At 47.9% G+C, this 25247-nt stretch overlaps 1 protein-coding gene across 1 annotated transcript in view; it reads right to left on the bottom strand.

Moving 5' to 3' along the window:
- WDR44 (WD repeat domain 44) overlaps nt 1-16470 on the bottom strand; it is a 50944-nt gene extending 34474 nt beyond the window's left edge. The window contains exon 1 of the mRNA XM_081180409.1: nt 16303-16470. Within this exon, the coding sequence (XP_081036535.1) occupies nt 16303-16382 (80 nt within the window). The 5' untranslated portion in view covers nt 16383-16470. The remainder of the gene's footprint in view (nt 1-16302) is intronic.
- Nucleotides 16471-25247: the final 8777 nt, after the last annotated feature.

The following is a 25247-nucleotide window of genomic DNA, read 5'->3' as shown; positions in this document are numbered from 1 at the left end:
AAATACAGGAAGCAGACTCTCTGCCTAATTTATAGCAGTATCATTGAAGTATGTTGGAAGTGCAGTTAGGAGACAGGCAGCTTTATTCCCAGCTGGTGGACTTACATTAGAAGGCTGGAGGGAGGGGGGTTAAGAAATACACTGAAACTTAGAGAGGCTTTTCCAACATATTTGCAATCTAAGGACAGGCTATTAACATATTTGGAGGCAACAAGCTTCAAAGGAAAGAGGCGTAGTTATTGTGTAGCAGCAAAAATGTTAATTTGAAAAAGATATTGGAAATATTTATATTAAAAAAAACAGTTTATCAAATTTATGGGACCTGGCTATCATGAATAGAATCACGTGTGCATGTGAAGATGGGCAAGCAATACATTTGGAGAGGAACAGAAAATCATATCATACCATTTTCTTCAAAGAGGAGGTGGTGTACATGCCTCTCCTGCTTTCTTATTTAATCCCCACAACAAGCCTGTGAGGTGGGCTAGTAACTGAGAGGCAGTGACTGGTCCAAGGCCACCCAGTGAGTTTCGTGGCAGAGCGGGGATTTGAACTTCCAGCTCCTAGCCAGACACTCTAACCACGACACCGATAATGTATTAAGGGCAACCCTTACATTTTGCAAGAAATTATCTTTGTCAAAGTGCTTTGTCAAAGGTGTTTAAAATCTTACATAATGTATCTCTGTCTAAAACACAGATTTAAGACAACAAAACACACACTTGGCACCCTCAATGAGACTGCTATGGGGCAGATATTCCTGAGCAGTCCTAGGAACTGGCAGGTTGACTTGAACAGCAGATGGTTGCATTTGAGGGCCTGAAGGAACTGCTCACTCACCACAAAAACCTTGTAATAAGAGGGTTCGACTATGCAGCACCACAAAGCCAGCAGTTGAAGGGAAGAAGAAATGGAGGGGGTTCCCTAAAGAGCTTTGGGGCAGCAATTTTGTTTACCACACTCCAATACTGCAGCTAAAATCAGCAGAGATTCCAGTTCTGAACAGCAAGGTGAATGTGAAAAATGAGAATCTTTAAAAAAGCTGATGGTTTCCTGCAGATCTTGCTGGACTGCAGCCTCTCCCATCCTCCTTGACCACTTAGTGACCATGCTGGCTGGGGCTGATGGCAACTGGAGTCCAACAACATCTGGAGGGAATCAAGTTAAAGCCATTTTCAAATATCTCAAGGGCTGTCACATGGAGGATGGAGCAAGCTTGTTTTCTCCTGCTCCGGAGGGCTGGACTCGAACCAAGTTAAAAGGAAGGAGATTCTGACTGAATATCAGGAAGACCTTTCTGTCAGTAAGAGTTGTTCGACAATGGAAAGGTGATGGACTCTTAGTGGACTCTCCTAGCCTCTAAGCAGAGGCTGGGTGGCCATTTGTCATGTCTGATCTAGTTGAGATTCCTGCATTGCCTTCCAACTCTGCAATTCTATGATTCTATGTTAATTGAGAAGGTGGAAGTAAAGCACAGCACAGAACTGAAACTGAAAACTGGCTTTGGACAGGGGCTGTCACAAAGCTGAGCAGACCAGGGAGCTCCCGCCACCACCTCCTGAAGCTGGCCTGAGAATATTATGCACCATTTATTCTAATATTCATCTATTTATTATTATATTTTAAATGGTGGTAATTGGCTGGCTAATAATAATAATAATAATAATAATAATAATAATAATTTATACCCCACCCTCCCTGGGCTCAGGGCAGCTAAAACCAATAAAATTACCATAAAACATAATGGGGGGGGAACCAATTTATTAAAATATGGGTTAAAATACAATTTAAAATGCAGCCTCATTTTAATAGTAGCCCATAGATCAAAACCATAAGGGGAGGGAAACATAAGGGTCAGACTGCGTCCAAACCAAAGGCCAGGCGGAACAGCTCTGTCTTGCAGGCCCTGTGGAGATGTCAAGTGCCACAGGGCCCTAGTCTCTTGTGAAAGAGCGTTCCACCAAGTCGGGGCCAGTACTGAAAAGGCCCTGGCCCTAGTTGAGACCAATCTAACCACCTTGCGGCTTGGGACCTCCAAAGTGTTGTTATTTGTGGGCCTTAAGGTTCTCTGTGGGGCATACCGGGAGAGGCGGTCCCGTAGGTACGAGGGTCCTAGGTAGAAGAGGTAGCTAATGTGTTGCCCTCCAGATGTTGGACTCCAATTCCCATAGGGAGTTCAGAGGAAGGGCCACAGCTCAGTGGTAGAGCACCTGCTTGGCATGCAGAAGGTTGTGGGTTCAATCCCCATCATCTCCAAGTTGGGTTGGGAGAGTTGCCGTGCCTGAAACCCTGGAGAGCTGCTGAGAGTCAACAATGCTGAGCTAGATGCCCCAATGGTCTGGCTCAGCAGAAGGTAGCTTTCTGTGTTCCCACCAGTCCCAGCTAGCATGGATGACATTAACACCTGGAGGGAATCACATTGGCTACACCAAAGACAGAGAAAGAAAGAAAGAAGTCTGCCTCTGCTCCACACATACAGTAGAATAGAATGCAGGTACACATGCAGGTACACATAATCACATTTTTGAATTCTCTCTTATGTAAAACACTCTCGGCAAGTAGAAAACTAGCACATCAGGAAACAGGGTGAGCTAGAACCTCTCTCTCCCTGATGTGTTCTCTCCCCGCCCCACCGCCATGCATACAGTGGGTGAGCATTCAAAAACTGTGCCTCTCCACCTGCAGGGTGAAGTAGTGCTGATCACCTGTTGTTGCACTCTAGAGCAGACCTCACTCACTGCCATTCTTCCTTCCCCATCTTCTGTTGTCAAAGGTACGGGTTGCAACCAGCATCACTGATTCCACCAAGATCAGCAAATGTTTTGAGGTCAAAATGGGAAGGCACCACCAGGAGCTACATTTCCTGTTTGCATAAACAGAGTAAAAGCTAAGGAGTCTAAGGAGAGCGCCCCAATCTGGGCCAACAAGCAATCCAAAGGCCACCCTCACAGCCCCCTCAAATGCACAAACACTTCCCAAGGCTGCCTCAGCTGAGAGAGAAAGAGAAAGCAAAAAGAGGGAGAGAGAGATGGCCTAAGCTGGGGAGGCAAGACTGGGTGTGCTCAGGGGGTGGCCTCTTCTCAGGCTTATGGCCCAGGTGTGGGAAAGCTTTGGCCCTCCAGTTGTTGCTGAACTACAACTCCCACCCATTGGCTGATGGGAGATGTAGTTCAGCAACCTCTTGAAAGCCAAAGATCCCAGCCAGGTGGTCAGAGAGGATTCAGGAAGGAACAGCTCTGAAGCAATCTGGCAAGCAGAAGCAGAGAGAATGCTTGCACGAGGGAAAGACAGAACACAGGGAGGATGTGGAGACACCCCTCTCCCTTGCCACAAAGGCCTGAACATTCTACATAGAAGTAGGGCTCCTTCCACCCATCTTTAACTTATTTTTAAATTTTATAAATCATGCTTTAAGCAATGACCACATGCAACAGCCCAGCAAACACTAAATAGTGTTCTTAGCAGCATAGCACATGGGTAAATGTTCAAGCAACTAATTTGTCTGGCAGACAGATTTTGCATCCCCCCCCCCCAAATGCTCAGAAGAAAGCACTCAGCTCATCCAAAGAACAATATTTTTTATTACACAAGTGAATTGCAAAGGCTTATCATCCATAGCTACCTTGCTCTCTGACCATTTTCCGCTTTACTTAATCTAATTTTATCTGGAGCACAAGTTGAGAACATTTAAAAAGAGTACTTTGAAAAAAACACGTGTGGAATGGAACACAGTATTATATGGGACAGGGGGAGGGCGGGTGTGGGAGATTCCCTGGTCCTGAATGGGGTAACTGTGCTCCTGAAGGACCAGGTGCACAGCCTGGGAGTCATTCTGGACTCACAGCTGTCCATGGAGGCACAGGTTAATTCTGTGTCCAGGGCGGCTGTCTACCAGCTCCATCTGGTACGTAGGCTAAGACCCTACCTGCCCGTAGACCAGGGGTCTGCAACCCGCGGCTCCGGAGCCGCATGTGGCTCTTTTACACCTTTGCCGCGGCTCCGGGGCGGATACTAGCGAGGGGAGGAGGCGCATTGTGCACCCCGACACTCCTCACTGTGGCGGGCGCTGTACTGGCTGTGACGTCGCATGGGGGTGGTGCGTGCGTTAGTCACGCACCGTCCCGACGTCACCTTCCCGCCCGCTGTCAGATCGCGGCTCCGGAGATATATTTGTTTTAAATGTCACAATGGTTTTGCGGCTCCCAGGTTTTTTTCCCTTCAGAAATGGGTCCAAGTGGCTCTTTTTGTCTTAAAGGTTGCAGACCCCTGCCGTAGACTGTCTCGCCAGAGTGGTGCATGCTCTGGTTATCTCACGCTTGGATACAGCAATGTGCTCTATGTGGGACTACCTTTGAAGGTGACCCGGAAACTGCAATTAATCTAGAATGCGGCAGCTACACTGGTGACTGGGAGCGGCAGCCGGGACCACATAACACCAGTCCTGAGAGATTTACATTGGCTCCCAGTACGTTTCCGAGCACAATTCAAAGTGTTGGTGCTGACCTTTAAAGCCCTAAACGACCTCGGTCCTGTATACCTGAAGGAGTGTCTCCACCCCCATCGTTCTGTCCGGACACTGAGGTCCATCACCAAGGGCCTTCTGGTGGTTACCTCATTGCGAGAAGTGAGGTTACAGGGAACCAGACAGAGGGCCTTCTCGGTAGTGGCGGCCATCCTGTGGAACAGCCTCCCTTCAGATGTGAAGGAAATAAGCAGCTATCCTATCTTTAAAAGACATCTGAAGGCAGCCCTGTTTAGGGAAGTTTTTAATATTTAATGCTGTACTGTTTTTAACACTCAATTGGGAGCTGCCCAGAGTAGCTGGGGAAACTCAGCCAGATGGGCGGGGAATAAATAAATTATTACTGTTGTTGTTGTTGTTGTTGTTGGCATGTTATTACAGTGCAACGCATGCTCCCCATCTTAATTTCAAGGTAAATTGACAAATAAAGATTTTGCAATACCGCATAGGTAAACTACTTAGAGATTATTGTTAGGGTGAGCAACATTATAAAATACGTAACAATTTAATCAGACAATGCCTCTCTAGCCAGTACATGGCAGCCCCGGGGCCTTGTTAGACACAGTGACCACCTTTCAGCAACTGAGGCTGACGCACCACATACGTACACATACAAACACAGAGGCACTCTCCAGACTTAGAAACAAAGCTAGACAGCAAACTTTTGATCAGAAGCTTCGTTTGATGTCTGGAATGTTACACATAATAGCCAAATTAAAACTGCCTCTGACGTTTGTAGTGCACAGCAAACCTCAACAGGGGGTGGAATAGGAGTTGCTTAAATAGCTGGTTCTTTGCAGAGTGCTTTTTGGAACTAAAAGAATTAAGGGAAAGGAGACTCATCCTTGGAAGGCTGGGAAAAGAGAGAGACAAAATGCAAGTCCCCCAAAGTGGACAGCTTGCTTTGCTAAAGACCCCACACTCAGTGGTGCACTGCTACTGAGGTTTGAAGAGCCAAACTTGCTCCTAAGAGTGTAAGAGGAGCCCTGATGGATGCCCCATCTAGTCCAGCCTCCTGTTCTCACAGTGGCTGACCATGACAGCAAGTCTCCCTTCCTGTGGTTTCCAGCAGCACTCACTGATCCAGCCTCATGTTCCACGAATTTGTCCAATCCTCTTTTAAAGCCATCCGGGTTGGTGGCCATCACTGCCTTCTGTGAGAGTGAGTTCCATGGCTGAACTATGTGCTGCATGAATAAGTCATTTTAAAAAAAATCTGTCCTGAATCTTCCAACTTTCTGCCTCACTGGATGTCGATGAATTCCAGTGCTATGGGAGAGAGAGGGAAAAAATTCTTTATCCATTCTCTCCATGCCATGCATAATTCTGTAAGCTTCTATCATGTCACCTCCTACTCACCTTCTCTCTAAACTAAAAACTCCTTAAATGCTGCAACCTTTCCTCTGCAGCAGAAACTTCCTGGTTCACGGCCTTCAATGCTGCAGCAGCCCATAGGCTGCTGGCTAGAAATATATATCCTGGGCCTTTCGGCAGGTTTGCCACGAGTACTTTGTTCTGTTCTGCTGATCTAAACCACAGATGCCTCTAGCCTAGTATAAGACTACTCTGACTGGCAGCAGCTCTTCCACAGAGGCCATCCCAGCCACCAAGATGTTTTTGACTGGAGATGAAAAGCATTGAAACTTGGGGCCTTTGGGGAACCTGCAGCAGAGCAGGTGCTCCTACAAACCATCTTACTGCCACTCTGTTTGTAGGCCAACACGTTTCCAAGCTACTGCTTCATTTGTTAGCCACCTTGAATACTGTTCACAATAGAAAAGCAACCTGCAAATAAATGGAACTATTAATCCAAGGAAGCTAATGCTGAAACAGTCCCCCGGCCACACTGAGTAGGTACATGAACCTCTCGCACCTCTTATGCCAGGAAGCCCAGTGGGCTCTACCTTTCCATCTTCCTCCACCCTCTGCTCCTGTCACATATTATTAAGGGAAGCAAATAGTGGGGGAGCTCCCTCCTTTCTTAAAACCAGCAAATCTCATGCACAATGCAAAACCTCAAGGCCTTCTCAAAATGCCATTCAGGAGCCACAGTAACTACCGTATTTTTCGCTCTATAAGACACACTTTTCCCCTCCTAAAATGTACGGGGAAATGTGTGTGTGTCTTATGGAGCAAATGCAGGCGGGAGGCTCTGCTCAGTGCTCCCTTTAAAGAGCTGCACACGCGCTCCACATGCTCTTTAAAGGGAGCGTGGCTCTTGCGGGAGCCTTCCTCCCGCTGCCCAGGAGAGGCTGTGTGCGGCTATCCCACAAGCCAGGACAGCAAGCGGGATCGTTGCGCCCCACTTGCTGTCCTGACTTGTGGGATAGCCGCGCACAGCCTCTTCCAGGCAGGGGGAGCTTTCATCCCGCTGCCCGGGGGAGGCTTCGGCAGCTATCCCATAAGCCAAAACAGCAAGAGTAGAGATATTCAAGGATATTCCGAAACAACTTCTGGACCTCAGGTCCAACTATACAGATCTGGTGTCGCTGCTGAAAGGAAACAGAATCATATTTAGGTGGGAATTCCCTCAAGGCCTATCCTTTACCTTTAAAGGCAAAAAATTTAAAATAAGATCAGTGGAGGAGAAAGAAAATTTTTTGAGAGACCACGAAGAAGACCTGCAAAAAGGAGTGGAAGGAGAACCAGGAGCCTTGCAACAAGCAGCAGTAGACAAGGCACTATCACGCTTGGCACTGGACATACCACAGAAAGTGATACCACCGTCAGAACAAGAGGAGTTATTGGGAGCAGTTGGAGGAAAATAATTTAAATACAACATGTCTCTGCAACTATTAAGTTGGAACATTCATGGACTGAATTCCCCGGAGAAAAGGAAAAAAGTCTTTCATTTGTTGAAAAAGGAGCATTTAGACCTAATTTGTTTACAGGAAACACATGTGATAAGGCTACACAGGAAAATATTTATCAACAAGAGATTGGGCCAAGAATTTATTTCATCAGATAAGGTTAAAAAGCGAGGAGTTGTCATTTATGCAAAGGAGAGCCTTTCACCAAAATTTGTTTTTAAAGATGACCAAGGCAGATTTATTGCAATTGAAATTCAAACACAAGGAGAAAAATTCTTAATAACTGGAGTTTATGCACCGAATGAGGGAAAATCTGAATTTTATAAAAAGCTGCATGAGACTTTGTTGGATTATATGGACTATAACATTATTTTGATGGGAGATATGAATGGAGTGGTATCCACAAACATGGACAAGTCGCAGAGACAGGTAGTTACGAAAGATGGCAGATTACCAAAAAATTTTTTTCAAATGACTGACAATATGGATTTGACTGACATTTGGAGAGTTAGGAATCCCCTGGCAAGAGAGGGAACCTTCTTTTCTGAAGCTCAAAAGACATGGACAAGAATTGACCAAATTTGGATAACTAGAGGGCTGGCACCCAAGACCAGGAAGGTTGAGATCTGCCCTAAGACGTGCTCCGACCATAATGCTGTGAGAATGGAAATGAAACTAACACCAACTGGTTCCTTCAGATGGAGGATGAATGACACTTTGTTCAGAGATCAAGAGGTGATTAAGAAGGCCCAAAAAACCTTGAGAGACTATTTTGAGATAAATTTGAAAACTACTGTGGAAAAAAGAGTAATCTGGGACGCAAGCAAAGCAGTTATGAGGGGGTTCTTGATTCAACAGAATTCATTAAAGAAGAGAGCCCAAAATGAGAAGAAGGAAATTTTTTTTGGAAAAAATAAAAGAGGGCGAGAAGAAATTGAGAGTGAAACCCAATTCACAAGAGATTCTGAGAGAAATAAAGTTATATCAAGTGCAATATGTGAAGATGATAAATCAGGAAATTGAATGGAAAATTAAACAAATGAGACAAAGGACTTTTGAATCGGCAAATAAATGTGGGAAATTGTTGGTCTGGCAGATGAAGAAAAGACAAAAACTCAATACCATTACTAACCTGGAAGTGGAAGGAAAAAACATTCAGAATCCAGTGGAAATTAGAAAATGCTTCCAGAGGTATTTTAAACAATTATATACACAAGGGCCCCAGAAAGAGTTTGATATAGACCAGTTTTTGAAAACAAATGGACTGCAAAAAATCTCTCAAGAAAATAAGATAATGTTGAATCACAAAATTACGGAACAGGACGTAGAAGGTGCCATTCAGAATATGCAATTGGGAAAATCTCCAGGGCTGGATGGCTTAACCTCTAAATACTATAGGACTTTGAAGGACTGGATAATTCAACCACTAAAGGAGGTTTGCAATGAAATTTTGGAGGGGGAAAAAGTGCCAGAGTCGTGGAAAGAAGCATATATTACACTCATACCGAAAACTGAGTCTGAAAAGACACAACTTAAGAACTACCGACCCATATCCCTGCTAAATGTGGATTACAAAATATTTGCTGATATTTTGGCTAAAGGGTTAAAAAAAGTATTAGGGGAAGTGATACACAAGGACAAAGCTGGCTTTCTCCCAGGTAGACATTTGTCTGATAATACAAGGAATATAATTAACATTTTGGAGAAGCTACAAGAAGACATTAATACCAAAGCAGTTTTGATTTTTCTGGACGCTGAGAAAGCTTTTGACAACATTTCTTGGAGCTTTATGAAGAAAAATCTTCAGGGGATGGGTGTAGGCCAAGGCTTTGAAAACGGTATATGTGCAATTTATTCAGAACAAAAAGCTAAGTTAATAGTGAATAATGTGGTGACAGAGGAATTTAAGATAGAGAAAGGGACACGACAAGGCTGCCCAATTTCCCCATTACTTTTTATTTTGGTCCTGGAGGTTTTGCTAAACATGATTAGAAGGGACCAGTTGGTTAAAGGTATAATGGTCGGAGCTAAACAATATAAACTGAAAGCCTTTGCAGATGACCTAGTATTGACATTACAGGAGCCAGAACCCAGTACTAAAAGAGTATTAGAATTGATTCAAGAGTTTGGTCATGTGGCAGGATTTAAGTTGAATAAGTCAAAAACTAAAGTCCTTGAGAAAAATTTAACAATGACTGAGAAAGAGAGATTTCAGAATGAGACAGGTTTAACAGTGGTTAAGAAGGTGAAATATTTGGGGATTAATATGACAGCTAAAAATGGGAACTTATTTAAAGACAATTATGAAAAATGTTGGTCGGAGGTTAAAAAGGATTTAGAGATATGGTCAAAACTGAAGCTTTCCTTATTGGGTCGAATTGCTGTTGTAAAGATGAATCTATTGCCAAGAATGTTGTTCTTGTTTCAATCATTACAAGTTTTAGACAAGATGGACTGTTGCAAGAGGTGGCAGAGAGATATTTCTAGATTCGTCTGGCAGGGCAAGAAGCCCAGAATAAAATTTAAAATACTAACTGATGCGAAAGAAAGAGGGGGATTTGCCCTGCCAGACCTCAAACTCTATTATGAATCAGCAGCTTTCTGCTGGTTGAAAGACTGGCTACTTCTTGAGAACACAGATATTTTGGACTTAGAAGGTTTTAACAATGTTTTTGGGTGGCATGCATATTTGTGGTATGACAACGTTAAAGCTCATAAAGCGTTTAAGAATCATATTGTCAGGAAAGCATTATTTAATGTTTGGACAAGATACAAAGACTTACTTGAAAATAAAACCCCAAGGTGGTTGTCACCAATGGAGGCGAAGGCTCTGAAAAAGCCCAATATGGAGGCCAAGTGGCTGAAATATTGGGAAATTTTGGAGCAGGAAGGAGACAAATTGAAACTGCAGAGCTTTGAGAAACTAAAAGATAAAGTGCGAAACTGGCTTCACTATTACCAAATAAGAGAGACCTTTAATTTAGATTAAAAAATTGGCTTCCAGGTGGAAAAATCAAAGTTGGAAACAGAACTGTTAGAACCCAAAACCAAGATCTTGTCAAAGATGTATAACTTGCTGTTGAAATGGAATACTCAGGATGAAACGGTTAAATCTGCAATGATTAAATGGGCACAGGATGTTGGTCATAATATTATGTTTGCTGACTGGGAACAGTTGTGGACCACCGGTATAAAATATACGGCATGTAATGCTTTAAGAGAGAATATTATGAAAATGATTTATAGGTGGTACATGACCCCAGTTAAGCTTGCAAAAATCTATCATTTGCCCGATAATAAATGTTGGAAATGTAAAGAGACTGAAGGTACATTCTTTCACCTTTGGTGGACGTGCCCAAGGATTAAGGCTTTCTGGGAGATGATCTATAATGAATTGAAAAAGGTATTTAAATATACCTTCTTGAAGAAACCAGAGGCCTTTCTCCTGGGCATAGTCGGCCACTTGGTGTCAAAGAAGGATAGAATTTTCTTTATGTACGCAACAACAGCAGCAAGAATACTCATCGCAAAGTACTGGAAGACACAAGATTTACCCACTCTGGAAGAATGGCAGATGAAGGTGATTGACTACATGGAAATGGCCGAGATGACTGGCAGAATCCGAAACCAGGGAGAGGAGTTGGTGGAAGAAGACTGGAAAAAGTTTAAAGAATATCTACAGAAATATTGTAAAATTTATGAATGTTAAATGGACGTTGGATGGAAAATAAGCGGTGTTGGTAAAAAGATTAATAAGAATATGTTAATATAGATTGATAATGAGGGAAAATGTATTTTTAATATAGGTTAAGATCTTGAGTAAAGTTAAGGATAGAGGGTAAGGATTTGCTGAATTAAATATCTGAACTAGAATACAAAAAGGGAGGTGTGAGGAGGTCAAGAAATTAGTGATGAAGTATGGGATATGAAAATTCTAATCTTTTTTCTGTTTTGTTTGTTGGTATTCTTTGTTCTTCTTTTTCTTTTTTATTATTCTGTTAAATTTTTTTTTCTTTATTCTGTACTTTTATTAATTGTTCAATAAATATTACTTTAAAAAAACAAAACAAAACAGCCAGAGGCTATCCCAGAAGCCAGGTCCCTCTTGCTGTTCTGGCTTCTGGGATTCAGAATACAGTGGTGCCTCGCAAGACGAAATTAATTCGTTCCGCAAGTTTTTTCTTCTTGCGAGTTTTTCGTCTTGCGAAGCACGGTTTCCCATAGGAATGCATTGAAATTCAATCAATGCGTTCCTATGGAAACCGCCTTCAGGCCAGGTCCGGGGACAGTCTGTCCCCCGACCTCTTCTGAAGGCTGGGGGGGGGGGACAAGGGCTTTTCTTCCCACCGCCAGCCTTCAGAAGGCTGTTCTGAAGGCTGGCGGTGGGAAGAAAAGCCCTTCTCCCCACCTCCCGCCTTGCAAGCTCCAGGGACAGGAGGGCTTTGCTGCCGACCGCCAGCATTTTAAAAGCCCCCGCTGTCCCGGGGCGATTTTAAAATGCTGGTGGGTGGCAGCGAAAGCTTCGCTGCCGCCCCCCAGCATTTTAAGATCGCCCGGGACAGTGGAGAAGTCTCCGCTGTCCTGGGAAGGCAGGCGGGGGGAGCAAAGACTTTTGCCCCCCGCCGGCCTTCAGAAGAGGTCCAGGACCTCTTCTGAAGGCCCGCGGTGGGCGAAAGTCTTTGCTCCCGACCGCCAGCATTTTAAAAGAGGTCCCCGGAGATTTCCCTATGGGCTTTCTTCTTGCGAAGCAAGCCCATAGGGAAATTCGTCTTGCGGAACGACTCAAAGACGGAAAACTCTTTCGTCTTGCGAGTTTTTCGTTTTGCGAGGCGTTCGTCTTGCGGGGTACCACTGTATTTTTTTTCTTGTTTTCCTCCTCCAAAAACTAGGTGCGTCTTATGGTCTGGTGCATCTTATAAGAGCAAAAAATGCGGTATTTGATGTATCTGTTTGATGTCATGCAATCAAGAACAGGAATGGTAAATTAATCATTATTCATAATCAACATGAAAGGGGGGGGAGAGACCTGAAGCAGCCTCTCTCGCCCTGCCCTGAACTTATTAACAGCTTGCCAGTGTTTTGTTTTGTTTTTTAAATCTGAAATAAAGAGTTGGAGACCTGAGCCTTCCAAAAAGACTGCAGCGACAGCAGTTTTTAATCAGCAATACAAACAAACCTTAATGCACTTTGCTAAAGACACAGCATGATATGTGAAATTTAAGAGCGAAACAGCCCCTCCACCCTCTCTCTTTTTCTAGGCAACTGGCTGACTTAAAAAATATCAACTGATGGAGGGTAATTAAGCCTGCAGCCTTCCTCTTGTAACCAAATGGACTATTTCTGCGTGACTACTCCAGCACTCTAAACAGGTCCATAAATCATTTTTATCCCAGAAAAAAACCCTGTTATTTGAATATTTTTCTATGTGTACCTACTTTAGATTATTTGTGCCGCACTGACAACCTGAAAGCAGAACACCCAACTTTCTTCTGCTTAGAAACACACACCAGACAAACCCAAAATCTTTTTACGTGATCACCCAGAGTCCATGGCTTTTTACAAGCACAGTCTACTCCAAACAAAGACAACCAGAAAGAAGACTTTTTCTGTGGACTGGGACTTTCGCCTTGAGCCATTCTCCACTTCCTGGAACTTGTACAATGCCACCAACCACTAGAAGACTCTGTGGATCACTCACAAGATCTACTCATCTGGGCTGGCATACTGGTCACCAACCAATCACTAAAGTCCATCAACAGTTCCTTCTGCCTCTGGAGGAATAGCTTGGAACTCGCCCATGAGGAAGAGGTCCCAAATCAGTGGTACAGCAGCAGTGTTCATTTCACAGCCTCTCTAGAAAACTACATCCAGTTGCAAACACAATATTGAGCTAGATGTATTAATGGCCTGACTCAGTACAAGGCAGATCCATGGGTCCATGGAAAGGCTGATTCCATGGCTGGTATCTTTTTCATCAACCAGCTCCTGCAGCAACTTACGCTCCTCTGGATCAGACTTCCCAGCCTGGTGCTTTCCAGAAATTTTGGAAACTCCATCAGCCCCAGCCAACACAGCTGATAGGATCTGTAGTTCAAAACATACGGGCCAGGGAAAGCTGATCAAGAGAGAAGTGTCTGAGAATTGTGCCATAACATCAGCTACCAGGAAGCAGAAGAGGCTTCTGTAAACATCTTCACTTATACTTTGTGTTCTGCACACGTTTAAATTGTCAGCAGCTTTGAGCGCCAGTCTTGGCTGAAAAGTGAGGCAGAAATATAACGTGAAGAAAGGTTAAGGTCTGCAGCTGGTGAAAAACAGAAAGATAGAATACTACAAGCAGCCACAGAATAGCTGCTATGCTATGTTACTGGGGGGCTGCTCCTCAAAACCCAGAATTATAATCTCCACCAGAGCATGAAAGCATCCAACTGTTTTATCAGAAAACAGACAGTTTATCTATGAAGTTTGATTCTGCATTCGTTTTAGACACACACTCACACGCTGTAGTAAAACAGGCTGATGTTATTGTGGGGAGGGAACTGGTCACTTCCAAATCCTTGAACCCGCCAAGAAACTGCCTACTTTAAAGTTTGCTCCCTCCTTTAATCTTAAGCAGCAATGGAAATTCTAAGTCCACCTGTTACTTCCTGCACTGATGCTTCTAAGACCTAAGCAGAGCCTTCAGCAACCTGGAGCCCTCTAGATGTTTTGAACTCCAGATGGGAAGAGCTGAAGATAGACCTATACAGTGGTACCTCGGGTTACATACGCTTCAGGTTTCAGACGCTTCAGGTTACAGACTCTGTGAGCCACACAACTGCACCTCTGCAGGACAGAGCAGACAACCTGTTGCAGAGCACCTACAACTCACAGAGCTGAATCTCGGTGGTTGTTACTAGCCTGGGATGGAGGAGGGGTAGAGGAAGAGAGCCCATAGTCAGAGTAACTGTTGCAGGAAAAGTAGGCTTGTAAAGAATGCAGGAAGGGGTGTGTTCTGCACTGAAAAATGCAATTCGTTGTTGTGTTTTTATTTTTTAAAGAACAACTCCTTCATTGGCAAACAAATCTGCTGACTTCATGATTTTCCCCAGAAGCGAGATCTGATTCATGGAAGTGAACACTCCCTCCTCAGAAATGGAACCAGAAGGGAGAGCATGACAGTGACAACAGCAGTCCCAAGTTAAGTGTGGTGCTTACACTGCCTGGAACATTTCAAACTTTGCCAACACGACAGTCCTGGTGTGCGTGACCTGCATCTGTGTCAACACCCATCCCGCAACTGGAGACCAAACTCACCCTCCCCAATCTGCACCATCTGCAGACAGAGAAGCTGCTGGCAAACAGCAGCACCGCCAGGCCCACAAAACAATCCACCTGCCAGACTGCTGAGCACCCAGCTCTAACATGCTGCCTACCAAAGTATCACACCCCCTTTCAGGAACAGGGGATTTTTGACCCAACCCTTCTCTTACAATTGGCTTGCTGCTAAGAAAACGGAAGAGGAAGAATGGCAGCGATTTGTGTGTTTTGTTTTTCCTGACAGCTGGGTGCCAGAAGGGCAGCATGCAGCAAGGATAGCAACCTTCTTGCTTGGACCAGCTCACAGCCTCCCCTTGATAGGAAAACTGGGAACTCAAATCAGCAGTGGGGCAGCAGAACACCACACACACAGAGGGAAGCTTGAAAAAGGAGGAAGGCAGCTTCATAAAAAGGACAAGGCAGAAAAAAGGAGCGCCAGCTCTGGGGCATGAGCTAGACTGCCATGTCCACAAAGGCACGAATCAGGAAAAAGCAGCACAGAAGGGAGGGAGATAGGGCTGCCATGGACCCAGGATGCCTGGGACAGAATACGATGCTAAGAGAACATGGATCCACCTGGCCAAGGGGGTGACATGAGGTTGTAATGAGCAAGGACAGGAAGGCAGGACAATGAATTGGGAAGAGGTTTGAAGAAGCCAAGAGACAGTGGTGGGAGACCAGTGTTTAAACGTCGCGTTGGGCCATGAAGCTCACTGGGTGGCCTTGTTGCTGTCGCTGCCTCTCCGCCTAACCTACCTAGCAGGGCTGTTGTGAGGATCAAATGAGGAGGAAGACAACCATGTACACTACATCGAGCTCCTGGGAGGGAAAGGTGGAATATAACTGCAGTAAATAAATAAAAAGGAGGAGAGCCAGGAGGAAGAGCTGGCTGAACCAGCTGCTGGGAGTTTTGTGGGAGGGGGGTTATTGGTCTGAAGTTTTTACCTGCCTAAATCAACTCTGGAGTTCACTTCTATTTACATTTGGGTTTTTGGGTGCTGGTGGGCTGCAGTTTCAGGGACAGGTGCAAACAGGAGAACCAGGGGAGAGAGGTGGCAGGAACGGTGCTGGAAGGATGCAAAGGGGAAAGGGAGAGCAACGCAGCAAATACCTAATGGCGGGGGGCGAGAGGGAGGAGAGCTGGCTGCTCAATGGCAGCAGTTTAGTGCAATCTGCACTGAAGGGTAAATCCGAATTAGGCTTGTCGGGTTCACGCCTTGGTCTCCCTTTGAGAGCCAGACTATAAAGAAGAGGATGGTGAGAGAAGAGAGGAGAGCAGGCTGGCCACGGGCAGCAGCTCGGTGCAATCCGAATTAAGGCTTCGATTCGGATTAGGCTTGCTTCGGGGCGCGCAGTACCACCCACCCTTTCCCTGCTGCAAGGGGGAGGAAAAGGGAGGTGGGCGGGAGAGGCAGGAACAGTAGAATGGGAGAGCTGCCTGGGCGAAGAGGCAGCGTTTCGCCGTAATCCGAATTAAGGGTGCGCCCTCCTGCTCCGCTACCCGCCCGCCACGCAACCCCATTAAGCAGGGACAGAAAGGAGCTGGGGGGTCTCTGGCGGGGCAGGCAGCTTCTTCAGCGCGCTTCATCTTAATCGAGACTCTCATCCGGAGTCGATCCGGATCGTGCGTACTCCCGAGGCGGCGCCTGCCTCCCTCCCTCCCTAACTCACGCCGAGGGGCTCCCTCCGTGCTGGGCGACATCCTCGGGCGCGTCGTAGAAGAGCTCCTCGGTGTCGGAGTCGGACGCCATGCGGACGCGAAGCGGCGGACGGACCCACAAGGGAAACCGGAGCAGAAGTGGCGGCGGCGGCGGCGGCAGCAACCGGGCCGGGCCTCTCGCGCGAAGTCTCGCGAGAGAGGGCGGGGGGGGGAGGGAGAAGGGGAGGGAAGCTGCAGAGCTACGAAGAGGGAAGCGAAGAGTTGGAGGGGTAGCCGCAGAGACACTTCTGGGTTCCACTCCGCCAGGGTTTCCCCCAAGCAATCTGAGACTGTGCCTGCATGAAGCTCTAACTTCTCTTCATGCCTCTTCTGGCTCTGGGAGACAAGGCAGGAGGGGATTGCTCATTTGTATGTACAGTATTAACATTAACTGTTAATCCATCCCCCACATATTGCTGTTAGCACCCCAAGGCAAAGTGTAAGCAGTGATTTATTTATTTTCTGAGGGTACCGAAGGTTATGCAGCACCTATCTTTTCTAGAAAGAAAAGCACTGGTTAAAAATGTGGCACTAACTTTAACAACTTCATAGTGAGTTCCGGCATCTTTTTTTCTAGAACAAAAGCACAGAGTTTTATTTTAACTAACTGCAGTAAACAGAATAGTCGTCAGCAGGAAGAAGGCATAACTATCAGATCATGGAATCACTCTGAAAGATGCCAAAGCATGCAGTACTGTGTGGAACAAGCCCCACACCATGAATAGGAGAGGAACATGTTGCCCCATCAACTGAGAATTTCACATCACTCCCTGGAAGTTAAAATGAGCTTCTCAGCTGCATCTTAATAAACAAAGGTGCTTGTGCCATCCAATCAAAAATTAGGAGCAAGAGAGCAGGGAGAGAATATCTGAAGGAACATGGAGAGGGACATATTATGCTTTGGGGGTGTTTTTCTGCTAAGGGGACAGGACACCTTCACCGCATCAAAGGGATGATGGACGGGACCATGTATCGTCAAATCTTGGGTGAGCACCTCCTTTCCTCAGCCAGGGCATTGAAAATGGGTCGAGGATGGGTATTCCAGCATGTCAGTGACCCCAAACACACGGCCAAGGCACCCTTAAAGGAGTGGCTCAAGAAGCAGCACATTAAGGTCCTGGAGCGGCCTAGCCAGTCTCCAGACTGTAATCCCATCGAAAATCTGTGGAGGGAGCTGAATGTTCGAGTAGCTACACATCAGCCTCAAAATCTTGCTGACTTGGAGAGGATCTGCAAAGAGGAGTGGGACAAAATACCTCCTGAGATGTGTGCAAACCTGGTGGCCCCCTACAAGAAAAGTCTAACCTCTGTAATTGCCAACAGGGGTTTTGCCACCAAGTACTACCGTATTTTTCGTCCCATAGGACGCTCCGTCCCATAGGACGCACCTAGTTTTTTGGGGAGGAAATAAAGGAAATTTTCCCCCCTTTATTCCCCCCCCCCCAAAGCAGGTCGGGGAAACCGAACCAGGTCGAGGAACAGCGGGATGGCGGCGCTGCGCCTCCCTGCTGTCCCCCGAGCTTGTGGGGCTGGCCGATGTCTGCCCGGCGCGTGGGGCTGGCCGATGTCTGCCCAGCGAGAGGGGCGCCCCGCCCGCCGGGCGGCAAGCTGCTATCCACAGCGTGGGAAGCCCTGCGGGACCTCCTGCAGGGCTGCCTAGGCTGCGGATGTGTTCCCGAAGCGCTGGGCGCTCTGCTTTCAGGGTGCTGCCTAGGCTGCGGATGTGTTCCCGAAGCGCCGGGCGCTCTGCTTTCACGGCGCCCGACGCTCCGGGAAGCAGGCTGCTATCTGCAGCCTAGACAGCCCTGCGGGACCTCCCGCAGGGCTGCCTAGGCTGCGGATGTCTTCCTGAAGCCTGGAGAGCAAGAGGGGTCGGTGCGCACCGACCCCTCTCGCTCTGCAAGCTTCAGCGAAAGCCTGCATTCGCCCCATAGGACGCACCCAGATTTCCCCTTCATTTTTGGAGGGGAAAAAGTGCGTCCTATAGGGCAAAAAATACGGTAAGTCATCTTTTGCAAAGGGGTCAAATGCTTATTTCACTCATTATAATGCACATCAATCTCTGACTTTTGTCTTCTGGATTTCTGGGGGTTTTCCTGTTGTTATTCTGTCTCTCACAGCTACAATAAACCTACCAGGACGTTGTCGAAGATGGCACCTGAAGCAAGTCTCCTGTGAGCCTCAGCAGAGAGAGTAGGAGCTTTTAAAAATAAGGAAAAAAGACACACTCCCGGAAAACAAGCTTATATCGCAGCCAGATAAGGACTCTGGGAGTTGAACAGCATTTTAAACATCCTCCCTTCCTTTGAGGCTCTTTGAAATCCCGCTGAAGCCATCCAAAACTCCTTGAGGTTATCTAAAACTATTTGAGGCTAATTACAACACTCTGAGTTTCCTTCAAACAAAGCCCTCTAATATACGGACGGGAAAAAGTAACCCAAATCTAGTCCGGGGATGGTACTCAGGCGGCAAACGGGCAAATTTAGCAGGGGATCAAATACTTTCCCCCCTCACTGTACACAGAGCCCTTCCTTTGGTTTCCTTACACCTCACGAGGGGCCTGACCCCACACCCAACAGAGTGGCAGCTTGAACCATGGATCACCACTTCAGAGGGGACCCAATGTTTTTGCATAGCCTTTAGATTCCCTTTCTCCAGGCCCACAGAAACAAACTCCAGCAACTGCTCAGAAGGATCTTCTAGTTCAAATCCTATCAGGGTGTAGGGCAACCGGGAGGTGTGGAGGCTGGGTATGATGTCCATTGAGGAAGAATGTGCTTTGATTGGCTGTGTAGTTCTGAAGGCCATTCATCCCTAGGTTTGACTGACTTTCTCCCTGCTATGTACAAGGCCTGAAGTAAGGAAGACAAAGCTTCTCTGCTCCTTGCTCCTCAAATTGCTTTGCAAACATGTGCATATTAGGTACTAGGAGGAATGCTGACTAAAATACTGATGAATTTTCACAAGGCCTTTATCATATTTTTAACAGAATGCAAACTGTTCTATACGTTTTCACATGGAAAGAGGTGAGTGAGCAGAAAGTACCCCCTAGTGGGACAGTGAGTCAGTGGCACAACCAAGACTTTTGAAGTCCTGAGGCTGCCTGGTCTTCAGTGCTTGGAGTGATGTTCTCCTGCACCAGCTGATGCCCTCCAGATGCTTAGGACTACAGTCCCCACCAGAGCCCCTCATTCGTTTAGGTGTTCATGTACACACTGAATAACAACAATAAAATGGATGCCAGGGCCATTATCAGCAATAAAGTTTTCTTATTTGCAGATAACACAAAGCACTTGGAGCAAAAAGTGACCGAGGAAGTGAGCTCCCGTTGCTCGGTCCCTGCTCCTGCCAACCTAGCAGTTCGAAAGCACGTCAAAGTGCAAGTAGATAAATAGGGACCGCTCCGGCGGGAAGGTAAACAGCGTTTCCGTGCGCTGCTCTGGTGTCAGTGTTCCGTTGCACCAGAAGCGGCTTAGTCATGCTGGCTACATGACCTGGGAAAACCATTTGCAGAACAGACAAACTCCGTCTCCCTCGGCCTGTAAAGTGAGATGAGCACCGCAACCCCAGAGTCATTCGCGACTGGACTGAACTGTCAGGAGTCCCTTTACCTTTATGAAGATTAAGGCACACCTCAAAAATCAAAATGATTTTACAGTCATCCTTTACAGACTGTCCTCGGGTCTGGTATTGGACCACTTCAATCAGATACTCCCTGCCGAAGTAGACAGATCCTCCGAGCTGGAAGGCCCACCACTTGCCCCCTTGACCCGTGCCCGTCCTGGCTGATTAGAGCGTGTACAGATGAGGTGCGCCCCCCCCCCGGGTGAGATCATCAATCAGTCCCTTGGCATGGGGACTTTCCTAGGGGAGTTGAAGGAAGCAGTGGTGCATCTGCTCTTAAAGAAAACATCTCTAGATCCTTTAAATCTATCCAATTACCGCCCGGTTTTGAATCTTCCATACCCGGGTAAGGTAATTGAGAGAGTAGTGCTGAACAGCTTGGTAGGTTTCTGGATAACCCATTTCAGTCTGGCTTTTGCCATGGTTATGGGACTGAGACGGCTTTGGTCGTCCTAACAGATGATCTCCGTAGACAGCTGGATCGAGGCGGGTCGGGACTGCTGATTCTCTTAGATCTGTCAGCAGCCTTCGACATAGTTGATCACGAACTTTTGGACCACTGCCTTGCCGACGTGGGGATTCAGGGCACAGTTCAACGATGGTTGCGCTCCTTTATCTCAGGTCAGGGACAGAGGGTGGTGCTAGGGAGGGAGTTGTCGCCGTGGCACTCCTTGATGTGTGGAGTCTCGCAGGGTGCAATCCTTTCCCCAATACTTTTTAATATCTTTATGCGCCCCCTTGACCAGATTGTCTAGAGCTTTGGGCTGGGTTGCCAGGCCTTTGGTCAGGGCGCAGCCTGACTCCCTCCTCTGGCAACCTGCACAGAATTTTGTTTAATCGGTTGCCATCAATTTGATTTTAACTAATTTTTATAATGAAAATTTTTAGAATGTGTTATTATTTGATTGTTTATTTGATTGTTGTTAGCCGCCCTGAGCCCAGCTTGGCTGGGGAGGGCGGGATATAAATAAAATTTATTGTTTATTATTATTATTATTAATATGCTGATGGCACCCAGCTTTATCTGTTGATGGACGGCCGCCCTGACTCGGCCCCGGACACTGACCAGATGCTTGGAAGCTGTGGCTGGATGGCTGCGTGGGAGCCGGTTGAAGTTAAATCCTTCGAAGACAGAGATCCTCTGGCTGGGTCTGGACGACATGGGGTTGGGGGGCCAACTCCCATCTTTTGCGGGGGGCTCAATTAGTGCCAGCCCCTTCTGTCAAGAGCTTGGGTGTAACCTTCGATGCTTCCCTTTCCATGGAGGCGTAAGTTGCACCCACAGCAAAAGTGGCATTTTTCCATCTCCGCCATATTAAGCAGTTGGTCCCTTACCATTCTCTCCCTGATTTGGCCACAGTGATCCATGCGACGGTCACCTCCAGGCTTGATTATTATAACTCACTCTATGCGGGGCTGCCCTTGAAGCTGACCCAGAAACTCCAGCGGGTGTAGAATGCTGCAGTGAGGCTCCTTACGGGGTCCTTGCCAAGGGATCAAATTCATCCAGTGCTTTACCAACAGTAATCCTCCAGCCTCTCCTGCAGAGGCCCAGGGCAGAGAGGCGGAGGGAACTAAGTTCTCGCAGGAGGAGTGCTCGCCTCCAGGCCAGGTGAGGCGAGTCACCTGTGGACCGGGGCCGCCCTATGCCTCAGAGAAGATAAAGGCCAGCCCACCCAGTCCCAGGTTGCGGGAGCAACATCGTTGGTTACCTGTTCCTGCAGGCACCCTGTCCTGCTTTCTGCCAGAGTTCCTGACCATGCTCGACTCCGTGCCTTGGACTCCTCTTCAGCCTCAGACCGGACACGGACCACGCCTCATGGTAACCCCCCCCCTAGGAACAGCACAGGTACATTTGTAGTCTCTGCAGATGCGGACCGAACCATTAGGCTTGACAGGTGTGACGATCGGGGTTTCCCAGGGGGCATTAGGCACAGGCTCCAGCACTCCTTGCTCCAGAAGCTGGTCCAGTTCCTCACCTATACGGGGTTTCAGGGTGGATGGGAGCCGGCGGGTCTTGATCCTGACAGGTCGTACTGCGGGGTCAAGCTGTAGGGCAATGTGGGGGCGTATACTGTCCCAATTTCCCATCAAACCCCCCCCCCGGAAATTCCTTGCATGTAGCGTCCACGTCCACTTGTAAGTTAGTGCGGTTCACCCCGGTGATGGCTAGCTCCAGTGGCCCAAACCATGCCAATCCCAGTAGGCTAACGTAGGGGCCCTAGACAACAAGCAAGTACATTTGCCACGTCCGCCCTCGATATTGCACCCTGAAGGTCCCCACCCCCGTTGTGGAGACCTTACGTTTATGGAAGTCCCGAATAGTAAATGGGGCCGGCCTGAGTTTGGGACCCCCACTAGGACACAGTTTCCTTAAGGTCCTTGCTGAGATTATGGATAGAGTTGAACCCGTGTCAAGCTCCATGCGGCACGGGGCCCCCTCTGTACCTCTACATAATTTTTCTCTACGTTGGGGTGGGGCAACTGGTATACCTGGAAGTCCGTGAGGTCCGTCGAGTTGCCTTGGTGCGTTGGGCCCCGGGACCTGGGGCTCTTGGATCGGTCATCCGATGCCTAGTGTCGGGTGGGCTGAGCCTGACACACCCGGGCGATGTGTCCCGATTTTCTGCACTGCCTGCACTCTGCATTGCAGAAACGGCAGGTCCTCCTCTCGTGACTCTCCCCGCAGCTTGCGCAGTTCCCTCCTTCTCGTCGAGGCAGCTGTGGCCTGTGCGCTGCTTGAGTGCACCGTTGTACTCGGTGCACCTCCTCCCTGTCAGATCCTGCGTCATCGGTGAGGTCTTCATGGTGGACCCTCGGTTGGGACGGCGGGCTTGGCTGTGCCTCTTGCGTCGACCTCTCAGCAGATTCCATTGCCAGGGCCTCCTCCAGAGCGACCTGAAATGTTAGGTCCTTCTTGGCGTAGAGGCGTCATTGCAGCTTCTCATCCTTCAGGCCACAGACGAGGTGGTCACAAAGTATGTTCTCCAACTCTGAGAAGTTGCAGAACTGGGCAGCTTGGCAGAGAGAGGTCACAAACCCAGTTATGGTTTCCCTAGGGGCTTGCTGCTTTGCATAGAGGGCATTTCAACGAGCCACCACTGAGGGCTGCAGCGAGAAGTGCCCTTCCATTATTATTTTGTAAGGAACAGTAGCAATGTCTTTAGGCGCAAGGAGAGGCTGGGCAATTTCGAACGTCTCCTCTCCGTAGATGCTGAAGAATATTGCCCTCTTCCTGGTGTCATTGGTGACCCCTTTGCCTTCTAGGAGGAAGGTGAAGCAGGAGGCGTATGCTTCCCAGTCTCCTGATTCTGGGTTGAACTGTGAGAAGCTGCTGTTGGTTGCCATTCTGAGTTCCTTGGGTCCCAGAGCTGAAGCCTGGATACACGGTGCGAGGCAGCGGTATGGCAGGTGGCGGTGCTGTGCTGCTGTGTGTGGCCGTCAGCTCAGCGGGATCCCACCTTTGTCGCCAGTGAAATATACTCGGAGTTGAGTGTGGATTTCTTGCTCTTTATACAGGTTATAGTAGCGAGGAATGGAAGTTCCCCCAAACTGTCTGCTTTATATTCATTATTTACACAATGGGCCGCACGTGATTGGCTAATTCTCCTGTAGGCCAATCAGGTTGCAGATTCACTTCCACCTGAAGCTGGATTGGGTGGCTCCTGCGAACCAATCAGACTGCTGCATTCTGAATCCTATTGTTCTAGGACCAATCAGACTGCTGCATTTTGGATCCTATTCAACTCAGTACATAACACGCCTGTTAAGCCGGACAGGTCAGTGAGAATATGCGCAGACTACAAATGCACAACCAACAAGGCGCTTCAGCAGCACGCTTATCCAGTTGCTGTCGTCCACCACCTGCTGCATTCTCTGGGTGATGGCAAGGTCTTCGCTAAACTGGACCTTGCCCAAGCCTATCAACAACTGCCTGTTGACGACGATCGTCACCCACTGAGGGGCGTTCCAGTGCCGCTGGCTACAGTTCGGGATAAGCGTGGTACCTGGCATCTTTCAAAGCCTCATGGAGCATCTCCTGCAGGGGCTACCGGGCATGGTGCCGTATTTCGATAATGTGTTGGTGTCAGGGAACTGCCATCAGAGGCACGGGAGAAGGAGAGGGTCTCTGATTCTGCAGGGGAAGGTCCAAGCGCTAGAGGAAGACTTAGCCGGGAAGAAGGGGAAGAGAATGAGTGTAACACCAGGGATCCAGGAGAGCAACGGGACAGGGAGGTGCAGGGGCTCCAGGACTCTTCGTTGGAAGTTAGCGAGGAGAGCCCAAGCACCCCGCTGCCCACGCCCACCCTGCACAGGAGACTCCCGCGCAGTGAGAGGCGGAAACGATTGGGCGTCAAACAACTCTTATGTTGGCAACGCTTTAAGAAACGCCCACAGACAGATTCTACGAGTGACTAAGGGCAGCCACGCTGAGATGGGCTGCGTAGTCCAGAGGTTTTAACCAGGCAATCCGATGCTCAAACGGAGCAGGATTACGCACAAGTAACTCCCAACCACTACAGTTGGTATCCACAGACTCACACCAGCAGCTGTTTGAGCGCATCCACGCCGTGCTGACCAGGTTCCAGGTAGGTGGCTGGGCTCAAGGTGAAAAAAGAAAAGTGCCAGATCGCCGTTCCGCAGGTGGAGTTCCTGGGTTACCTTATTGACGCCTCCGGTCTTCACCCAACTGCATCCAAGATCCAGGCCATTCAGCAGGCCCCAATTCCAAAAAGCAAGACGGAGTTGAAGGCGTTCCTGGGGCTGCCACAACATGTTCCCGCCAAACAAAGCAACGCTAGCCGAGCCTCTACACTGCCTCCTCAGCACGAAGGTACTGTGGTCCTGGGGTCAACAGGAAACAGAGGCCTTCAACGCTGTCAAAGCCCTCCTCTCATCAGACAGTGTGCTGGTACAGTACAGTGAAGCCAGGCTGCTGGTCGTTGCCTGCGACATCTCGCCCTTTGGAATCAGGGCTGTCCTCAGTCACCGGTTTCCAGATGGTAGGGAAGCACAACTCGCCTTCTTCTCCTGGACACTGTGTCTAGCCGAACGGAATTACAGCCAGCTCGACAAGGAGGCACTGGCACTTGTGGCTGCAGTAAAGAGGTTCCACGAATACTTCTATGGGAGAACCTTCGACCTCATCACTGACCACAAGCTGCTCCTGGGCCTCCTTGGCGGTGATCGACCAACACCACCGGTCCTCTCGCCACTCATGCTGTGATGGACTGTCTTTCTGGCAGCTTACAGCTAGCAGCTCGTCCATCGCCCTGGAAAATCGATGGGCCAC

Source organism: Podarcis bocagei (genome assembly GCF_964188305.1).
Source record: "Podarcis bocagei genome assembly, chromosome: Z".
Classification (NCBI taxonomy): Eukaryota; Metazoa; Chordata; class Lepidosauria; order Squamata; family Lacertidae; genus Podarcis; species Podarcis bocagei.
Note: the sequence above shows the minus strand (reverse complement) of the source record. Positions and strands in the feature narration are given on the sequence as shown.